Source organism: Nothobranchius furzeri, chromosome 1, assembly GCF_043380555.1.
Source record: "Nothobranchius furzeri strain GRZ-AD chromosome 1, NfurGRZ-RIMD1, whole genome shotgun sequence".
NCBI lineage: Eukaryota > Metazoa > Chordata > Actinopteri > Cyprinodontiformes > Nothobranchiidae > Nothobranchius > Nothobranchius furzeri.
This window is the reverse complement of record NC_091741.1, coordinates 50,755,051-50,765,341: the sequence shown is the minus strand read 5'-3', so window position 1 is coordinate 50,765,341 and position 10,291 is coordinate 50,755,051. Positions and strand designations below refer to the sequence as shown.

Here is a 10,291-nt window from a genome sequence, read left to right as displayed (position 1 = left end):
TGGTCAAGAGAGAATGCACAATGTTGAAATGATTTTTTTTATGTAGAAACAAGAAAACAGACACAAAATCACAACTTTTCATTGCAGAAACACCAACTATTGCAACAACAAAGACATTCAGTTGTGCAGAAAAAAACTAAGCAAACTAAATCTTTGGCATTATAAAGGTAACACATCCAGCACCTGTCTGCTAATGGATACAGATACATGCACATTCTCAGCCGTTTGAGAGTCAAAGTTTGTTTATCTAAAGTTAAATAAGAGCATGGATTTAAAAACAAAGACTGCAACAACAATTATTATTGTGGCATAAAATATATTCTATGTTGTGGGTCAAAAGTTTCCGTTTTGGCATGCTGTTGTGTATTTATCGTGATTAAAATAGTCTGATAAAAGTTTTAAGTGATAATGTTTTGGCTCTTGACAAAAATAATATCCTAAAGTTGAAACTTATTTCTATTTTTCAAACCTGGGCCATGCAGAAAGACATTTCTCCCATTTTTATATACCCCTTTTAAAGTGTTTCACAAATTTTCCCAAGGGAAAAATAAAAGGTATGATACAAACCCATCACATTCTCCAATATGGAAAGGCCAACATCACTACGCTTAACTCCGAAACCAAAAGCATGTTAAGAATAAACTCCTATAAAATCTGACAGTACTGTTGTTGTAATAAACTCACATGTTCTTTGCGTGTACATTCGGCAATCCGGTTCCTGCAGGTTTCAGAGATTTACATCATACTCGTCTCCAGAGTGATTTTACGAGAGGTGAGCAGTTATTATTAGCCTCACGCTGACACAATCCCAGCTGGCTTATTCAGCTTCAAAGCAGCTATTCTTGAGAAAGAATCTCAAAGCTTCTCGTTACGGCTGTCTTCTGTTTCAAAGTGGTACGGTTCAATAACTCTGTCAGGTAGCTTGTTTACCAAGCTGCTCTGTTTTCCTGTGGCACGCACACACATACATACACACACGAAGAAAAAGTGCTGGTCAAGAGAGAAAAGCCCAGTCGATCGTTTAGTTCACTTTCTTGTGAAAACTTTTAAACGTTCGTCCTCTTTAACGTCACGATCCACGGAGGGGGGTTTCCTGTTGACGTCCGCCAAACTCAGAGCAAGTCTCTTAGTGAAGAGCGTGTGTGATTTTCCGCAGTATGTGTGTGTCGTCTTCAACAGCTCCTCTTCCAAAGGATCCAACAAGGACGTAACTGGGTCTGAGCCATAGGGGTACTAAAATGACAAAACATGGATGTTATGTGTTAGGGTTTAACTCGTGAACACCCGTAATACATGTAAACCGTGCAACTCTTGAACTTTTGGTTGACAAACCGAACGTCCTAAACTGTTAAAGTGAGCCGATGTCCCGCGGGACCATAAATCTGCTGGAGTCAGTCTGAAGCTATAGGCTTAAGGTCCAGTAATAACCAGAGACGGCAGTACAAGTTTCATGTCTTCCCAATAATGGAGGGGCCTTTACAACGCTCCAAGGAAATCAAACCGGGATTAACATTTTTATGCTGGCTCATTTGCTTCGCAGTTGGCTCTCTGGTATCGGGTCACAAAGAGAATGGTGCTTTTATGAGCGCATACTCGTGCGCGCTCGCCGCTCGTAAAGCTGCATTTACAGTTGTTGTATTGATTTGGAACGGCTGACGGTAATGCTCGCGTGTGGCATCAAACTCTAAATGCACCACCAGCTGTAAAACTTAACAGCTGCTTCTTGGGCTTGGATGTTTGCGACCGGCGGGAGGGAGCAGGTCTGGGATGGAGACGCTTTGTCTGACACTGATGACCACAGGGTATTAGAAATATTAACCAGCAGAATATTAATATCAATGTATCTTCTGAGGACCTTCTTATTCCTCACCTGTGCTCCATTTAGTCATTTTGTATCGAGGTAAGTCGAAAGTTCAGAAGGCCTTAAAAGATCCGTTTAAAAACACGTATAGTGCCCGTGGCTTTTGGATGGTGGCTACGTTTACCCCAGCTCAGCTGACTACACACCTGTTCCTCACGGGTTATCAGCCCTCACCTGCAGTATAAATATGTTCTCCAACCATTTTCCTTCTTTTAAAGGTCTGATTTACTCATCTTTTCCATAGATTTGTTGCAGTCTCTAGTATGAATGGATGCCTTGTGAATCCTTTTCTATGGGGGGAAAAAAGAAGCTCTGGCGCTTGAGTGGGGGCAAAGAAAAACAGGATTGCAAGTAGGGCTGCTCAATTAATCGAATTTTAATCACGATTATGATCTGAGTTTTGAACAATTATAAAAACAAAACAAGCCGATTATTTGCTCCTCCCACTTGCGCTGCCCTGAGTTGCAAATGAAGCGCTCCTCCCACAGTGTTGACAACTTAGCGACTTTGACGCTATTTCCAACAGCGTTTCAGACCCCCTTCTTGACTTTTTAAATCTTAAAAGTACCTAGAAACATCTCTGGTAACCCTTAGCTACTTTCTGGATAACTGTAGTCGACGTTTCCTGCAGGTTAGCTAAACACTCCGCCTGCGCTCCGGACCGTTCTTCACAACATTAGGAAAGGGAATGATGTAGTGATGTGTCGGTTGCTAAAGAAACGGCTCTCGGAGGCGGCTCCCTGTTGGAGTAACCAGAGTGAGTGACACACACACCGCACCTGCGGACTCCTGAGCCACTAAAAACGGCAAAATGTGCGCGTGTGGCGTGCTAAACACGTGCAGCTTGCCACTGATTGCTGTGAGACCGGGTTGGGGGTGGGGGGTGCAGCTGTGGTTGGGACAATCATTACATTAACTGATGGACTTGTAAATAAATAGTTTATAAATAAGGTAGAAATAAGTTCCTCACGCTGATAAATAATAACTAATCTCTCTGAGGACACGGTGCTAGTGCACTCTCCTACAGCACCCTGACACGACTCAATAAATGTTATACAACATTTTGTGAACATCAATTTATTTGCATTTATTTGTTATAAATGCCACTGTATAATTCTTGCTGTCAGTATTTGTAAGATATTGGTATTTGGGTCTGTACTGGTTAGACTTAAATGAGTTAAACCAAGGTCTATAGCCCTTGGGTCATAGACTATGAGCTGTAAGTATATTGGTCTTTTTATACGAGTTATTTTAGTGATCATCTTGTTTCTTATTTATTTTTGTCCTGATTGTGCCCTAAGCAATTTTATGACTGAATAAAAACAAATAAAATCAACATAAATAGAATAATCGTCCTAAATAATCGTGATCTCAATTTCAGTCATAATAATCCTGATTATTATTTTTGCCATAATCGAGTAGCCCTAATTGTGAGTCTTACTACTTAATATTCATGATGTCCAAAAGTGTCACCTCTGATTGGCTAACACCAAAGTGACTCTTCAGCTGCCTTTATTTGCTTTACTTACTTGAATAAAAAAAGCAACATTGATGTTTTACCTCCACAAACAACACAAGCCTGAACATGTAGTGGAGTGGCTAATGCTAACAGTTAGCGTCTATTAGCCGAGAAGTGCTTCGACTTCTCCCCTCCCAGCGGTCCCAAGCCAAAGTGGGTGAGGCCATGGCTACGCATTTTCCCTGTGATGTAGATGTGTGTGGCCATCTCTGACCTGACTTGCCACCTATATATTCTAATAGTCCTTTTTTAATATGCTTCTCTCTCTCCCTTCTCAAAGGCTTGTGTGTTCATGTAGGTTTGTTGTTTGGTGAAAGTTTTCAAAATTCTAAGAATTACCAGTTATTTGGGCCAAGTTTGATCAGGTCAAGAAGGCCAAATGTTATTTTTCTAAATAACCGCTAAATGGTGTAAATAAAGTGGTTCTGGTGCTAACAGTAAAAAGTCTCAATAATGGCCACAGACAAGCATTCGCTCTCTGCTCTTTGCCCACACAAAGTGGACTGCAACATTTCAGGTTGTATTGAGCAGCAAAGTTATGAGATAAATGACTGAGCTGAAATTTCCTTTGATCACGTTTTGATTTTGTGTCAGCGTTTAATGTATTTCCCCTTTATTAAATCAGGTGTTTCTGTTTAACTACTGGAAATAGATCAGAGGCAAAACTGTAACCAAATAAAACAGTCTGGTTTTGTCCTGGGAGCAAAGTTTCATTCATCATCTGACTTTGAGAGAAAAAGCAAGTACTGAATGGCATTCTTCATCTGAAATCACCCTGAAATCAGGTGGGCTTAGCACCAGGGCTGCAACAGAAAACAACTACAAAGATGGCGTCAGCTCCAGTATGGTGCCATTTAAAACGGCTTGGGCATCAACTTTAGATGATTTAGACTTGGGCTTTTCTTTGAAACATGAGCAGATAAGAGTCCTTTATATGAAAAATTTTGCATTTGCTTCTTCTACGGTGTATGGCGGACTGTCCCATTGACCGGTTACCATAGTGATGAATATGTCACCTTGTTCAGTGCTCTGATTGGCCTTGGTGCTGTCCAATTTGTGTGTGGACACAGTTTAAAAGACAACCGTACAGTCCACCCAACGATCGAGTTCTGTTTATGGGTCTTGGCCAGACTATAAAGTTGCACATCGAGGATGGCTCACCAAGCTAGCCATGATTTCACCACTGCAGTTTTGTGGCCATCAGGTTTCAGCAGTAGATACATCTTGACTCCCGGGTTTGTGAGGAGACTCTTTTCATAGGATGCCAGGGAAAAAAGGTTGATGTTGGGTGAAGTTTTGGGCCAAATCAACATGACGGAGATTAGGAAAATGAAGCAAGTAGTGCTCGCATCAGAACCACAAAGGTGGAGCTGCACCAGAGTCAGCCCCGCCCATTCCAGAGTCAGCCCCGCCCATTCCACCAGAGTCAGTCCAATTCCTTCCAGTTGTCAGACTTAATAGCATTCTGGAACCAAAGAGGGTGTTATAGCTAATATCATCTAAAATGCAAGATTGAGGACTGAGTTGAGAGGTTAATTGAACCATTTTTGTAAAGGTTTCATATAAATAAAAATCTAACTTTTGGAACTTTTTATCATGTTATATTGTCGTTTCCTCATAAGAAATACGCCAAAGCCATTTCTGGCCTCATTCACACATTTTCCTCCCATCTCAGCTTCAATTTGGTCCTCTCCTCCGAAGCGGGTCTGGTCTTGGTTCTCAAATCTGGATATTCTGTGAATTTTCTGACAAATTATCTCTGAAATGACTTCTACTGAGACACCGCTGAAAAACCCTACATCCCATCTACAAAAACACACTGGATGGCACAATTTCATGTGACGCCACTATCTTGTTATCAGATGTAGTGGTGAAGTGGTTGTGCAATTAGCTTGGCATGTAGTTTTGCGCAGGTTCGCCTCCCGGTAGCGGCGCAAACTTTTTTCTTCTTTTCCAGCTACACTTGCCAGTACTATGTTTTTAACCATTTATTGGTATACCGTTTACAATATAAGGACTAATGTGTTTTTGTATTTATTTATTCGTTTATTTAGCCAGTGTGAGTCCATTTGTGAGCAGAGTTTCAACTAAAATGTTGTTTAGGAACGACCAAATTCAAACAACTTTTAGAGACATAAATATGTTGCAGAAAATAAACATTACAACTAAAATATAAACAAATTAAATGTTTCAGCTGGCTAAATAGATTGCTGCCGACCCCACTGAGAGTGGAACCAGGATCAGCAAAGGGGAAAGCAAAACTTAAGTTTGACGATCTTGCCACTAGACTACCAGAGCCTACTAAACAATTGTCCTTACATGCTGTCGTAGGCCGCTTTTGTTGGAGCGGCTGTGGACAGATATTCGCTAAAAGAAACCTTTTCATTTCGGGATATATTCAGGCTTTGTCATGTAGCAAGTTATATTTATCTTGCTTAATTGGAGCATAGAGCATAGCATTTACATTTGTAAAGTAGTAACAGCCATAATTCACGTGGGTCAGGTTAGTTTGCAATAAAATAAAAATAAATAAGAACAGAAGAAGTCAGTGGGCTAGGCTGTTTGAGTGAGTGGGCGGGGCTGACTCTGGTGTAGCTCCACCTTATGGTGCAGCTCCGCCTTTGTGGTTCTGCAGCAAGCACCCTCTCAGATGAAGTGCCAACCAGCTACTGACATCTGTGATCCACACTCTTGTAGGGGCTGAACAAAAGGAGCACCAGCGTTCCTAAAAGGAATAAACCATTTCCAGATGGCTAGTATCCTCCTGGTAAACTCGACTTGATCACAAATCTATAAAAGTATCATTTTGGGAGGAAATGTGTCCGTGTGTTTAGCACCTCGGGTTAATCCTGGTGATGCAATCGATCCTGCCCTATAAAGCCATCGTTTTAACTGCAGGCCATGGATGAGGTATAGAAAAGCCATCAGCCTGATGTATGTTCAATAGTAAAGCAATGAGACCCGCAGTGTTGATGGCTTCATTAAGTTAATTCCACTCATCTCATCAATATCATTAAACGGTGGGTAAGCAACGCATAAACATCCTCATGGGGGAATGAGCTTTCACTCCAAACACCTGCCAAAGGTGCAGACTTGTGTTCTCTGGTGATCTGAGATCCAAAACACGTTTGGTCTTTAGGGTCAGCAGCAATCCAAAATCTAATCCAGGAGAGTAAAGCATGGAGCGAGTGGGTTCACCGGGGTCATAAAAGGCCTTTTGAGCTAAATTACACCCACAAGATGTTGAAAAGTCTAGTCAGATTCTCATTTTTAAACTCAGACGCACCCAAGAGACTTTGAAAGTGGGGACGCCGGTGCCTTTCACTCACTGGTGGAAACTAAAATCGGAATGAAATGTGTGATAATGGCAATGAGAAACGGTTTCTAATCAGTAAGAAGTGACTCATCCATTCTTTCCTCGCCACGTAGCCTCGACTTGAACTCAAAACAATCCCTAGGAATAGTCTTATCCAGTGAAATGAGCAGTAAATCAGTAGGAATGAAGGCAGGACTAAAAAACTATAAGAATTGTAAATTTAGGTTTTTTTAAATAAATAAAAAAAAACATCACCCAACGATTCCAACTAAGGATAGACCGATATATCGATTAACCAACATATCAGGCCAATATTTAGGCAAACGTTAAAGTCCCACTAGTTGTCACACACCAGTGTGTGTGGCTTGTTCTCTGTATTTGACCCTTGCCCTGGGGGAGCGGCCGCGCTCGGGAACCATTTGGTGGTTTAACCCCCAATCCAACCCCCAAAAGCTGAGTATCAAAGAGGGAGGTACTGGGTCCCATCTTTTGAAAGTCTTTGGTATGACCCACCGTGGATTAGAACCCACAATCAGGACGGCCACTGGCATGGCAGCCTTACTTGTATAGCACGTTTCACACACAGAGGCTATTTAACGTACCCATTTACCATTTTTACAACACAAAAAAATAATCAGCATCGGCTGATCTACCTCTTTATTAGAGCCGGTTTAAAGGCAGCCACATCCGTGGGTAGACTGGCACTGCTTCCAAATGTTATTTGAATAAATGTTCAAGTACCTGAGAAATATCTGCTTCATAAATGCTGCAGGGTGCAATTATCACTATGTTGTGTGCATTTTTTATACCATTTTATCTTTATAGAGATCTGTGCCTGTAAGTGGAGAGCTGCTAATGAAATGTTGTCATGCAGATGCAAAGAACTCTAAAACTTTCAAAAAATAATGTCAGCTCACATTTCTTTTTATTCACCTTTTTTCTTAGTCAGTTTATGGATTTGTTTGATTGACTTTGGTTACATGTTGGATTTTAATACAGTGTAATGCACAAAATTCAGATAGTTGTTTTTTTTATTTTTAATCCAGCTGCATATATCGGCCATCGGCAATAGAATAACCCACATCAGTCTTTCTTAGACGATAATTAAATTATGGAAACAACTATTATTGAAAACAGTACCAAGAATTTAATATAGAAAAATAAGATCTGGGAAGTGAAAAGACAAACAAGTGAGCAATTCAAAATAGAAATCTACAAGAGTATCGAGTGGTGCAAAAGCCACATTTTCTGAAACACACTCACCTGTTTTATGGCCTCGTAAACGGCCTTAAAAGCCGGTTGTTTGTGGTCATGGTAAACCCCTCTGTTTCCGTGTAGCATGTAGATGCCGTCCTCCTCCGCTGAGGCACAGTTACTGCCGTAGATGCAATGGTCCGGGCGATAGTTCCACTTACAAGGAAACTCCAGCAGAAACTCTAAGAAAACCAGTCGTTTATTCCTTGTGTTCAGACGTCTGTAAGGAAATCTGTACCTTAAGGAGCGACACCTTACCAGGGTTATAGTGGAAGATGATATTTAGAAGGTCCTGATCTCCCCAGGTTATATTGAGTTTGTATTTCTGGAGCAGCGGCATCAGCAACTCCTCCCAGCGGAGTCCCACTGATGTCATATCATTCTGTCGACACAGAGGAGCAAAGGCTGTTTTAGTTGTAGACGTAGATACAGGTAAAGAAAAAAGCATCTTGTGATTAGAATTGTCAGCACCTTGAAGAAAGCGCTCCTCATCCTCGTCATGTTCATAAGCATGACCCCTGAGTTGATGCCTGTTCTGCCGTAGAAGGGATGCCGGGCGAAGCGGTTGTACCACGCAATCCGGGGCTCCTCGTGCTCTGGGGACATGGCGGCCAGCTGGGAAGGATTAAACTGGGACAGGAACGCCCACAGGTGGTCTACGGGCTGGAGGAAGAGGATGTCTGAGTCGACGTATATGATCGAGTCGACGTCCTTCAGGATTAGCTGCAAACGGTACAGGGAAAACTGATGATGATAATTACAAATAACATACAAAAACAGATTTATGATGCAATTTTGTGTGAATCTCTTGGTTTTATTAGAGAAATAACTAACATTTCCCCCTCTATGAGGAACTCACAGGTAAGAAGAGCCTCTGAGAGGCACAGGGTTTGAAGAGTTTCTTCCATTCAGCTGCATTCTCACTGGGGAAGCTGATGGAGTAGATGGAGTAGTTGTACTTACGGCGAATGAAACGAGGCCACGACTCCAACTGAAACACCGATAAGAACGCACTGTAGGGAAATGCACACCTTGAAACATTTAAGGCATCAAAAACAGTAAGAAATTCTCCTGACAGCTTCCGTGAAGCTGTCGTGCAGCTGATCTTCAGCAAAGATGTGCAGGTGGAGGAACTTGATGCTGAAAAGCACGGCAGATTTGATCATGGTGAGTGTCTCCTGCAGCCTCTCCCCACAGGCCACCACGGCCAGGTGCATGGCAGGCTCGCTTTTGATCCCAATGCTGTTCCCAGCAGCTTCACCCTGACTGTGCTGACGCATTATGTACCTGAAGAACAGCGAATTAGTAAAACTGTAGTCAAAGCCATCTTGCACACAATAGTTTTAGATGTGCTTGTGGTTAGAAAGAAAATAAAATACAGTTGTACTTGAATCTGAAAACACTTTATTGCCAATATAAATAAAATGATTAACACGGCAACAGCGACCTCTAGCGGCTATTTTAAAGTAATTTTATTTAGTTGCACATCCTAGCTTTCTAACACACATTTAAATAACTTTTGGGTAAAAAAGTAAACTCTAAAAATAATAGGAATTTTGCAGAGGTCCAGTGTAACAAATTTATTCAGATGTATTTAATAAAAACACCGAATATGGCAGATTAGTGTAAGAAATTAGACAGTAAATATGCCAGATTTTGTTTGAGTGTGCACCTATGCAGAGGTACTAAAGTATTAATAAATATATGTGTGTGTGTGTGTGTGTGTGTGTGTGTGTGTGTGTGTGTGTGTGTGTGTGTGTGTGTGTGTGTGTGTGTGTGTGTGTGTATTTTGGTTGCACACAAGCGGTTCCGCAGCGAGCACCACTTGGAGAAGCGTCCAGTCTGGCTTACATTCCTTTACATCAGTGGTGCCTGGTGTTGTGCATGTGATGGTCATCACCAGATTTAACCTCCACCTATTTTAACTACAGTGGGTGTTTACATATAAATACGTTCCCTGGTTTTAGACGGTTGGAACCTCCTACCTGTGGTACAAGTGGGTGTTCGGGGGCCCACTTTTGTCCGCAGACCCTCGCTTGACTCCGGCACCTCTCGGTGGGATGAAGACCCTCGCTCCGTTTCCTCCGACCGACACATCCGAGTATAACAGCTTACTGTACACGTAAAGACCCGAGAACACGGCGAACACCGTGCACAAGAGCAGTGCGCGTACGTAACGCCGCATTATGATGTCTGAAAACTCATCCCAGAGCTAAAGTCATGACACAGAAACTAACGTGACTTAACTAGCGGTCAAGTTGGACGCACTGTAGACATACTTCCGGTAAGTGTTTGGAAAATAAGTCACGTTTGAAGCGCAGCGGCGCGCCATCTGGTGGTC

General features: G+C 42.0%; 1 protein-coding gene across 1 annotated transcript; it reads right to left on the bottom strand.

Annotated features, from left to right (window-relative positions):
* Window positions 1-804: 804 nt before the first annotated feature.
* gxylt1b (glucoside xylosyltransferase 1b) lies at window positions 805-10,239 on the bottom strand. Its single transcript, XM_054739645.2, has 7 exons — window positions 9,936-10,239; window positions 9,027-9,237; window positions 8,810-8,941; window positions 8,422-8,673; window positions 8,209-8,332; window positions 7,960-8,132; window positions 805-1,233 (listed from the first exon to the last, which is right to left on the bottom strand). Exons 1-7 carry the CDS (start codon window positions 10,133-10,135, stop codon window positions 1,027-1,029), a joined length of 1,299 nt encoding a protein of 432 aa, XP_054595620.1. The 5' UTR covers window positions 10,136-10,239; the 3' UTR covers window positions 805-1,026.
* Between the last annotated feature and the right edge of the window lie 52 nt (window positions 10,240-10,291).

Excerpts from the sequence above, each read along its gene's own strand:
- gxylt1b (XM_054739645.2), bottom strand. The coding sequence starts at position 10,135 with ATGCGGCGTTACGTACGCGCACTGCTCTTGTGCACGGTGTTCGCCGTG. Across the intron at positions 9,238-9,935 it reads AACACCCACTTGTACCACAG|GTACATAATGCGTCAGCACA; the intron begins GTAGGAGGTTCC and ends GCTGTTCTTCAG. Across the intron at positions 8,133-8,208 it reads CATCTTCCACTATAACCCTG|AGTTTCTGCTGGAGTTTCCT; the intron begins GTAAGGTGTCGC and ends TGGTTTTCTTAG.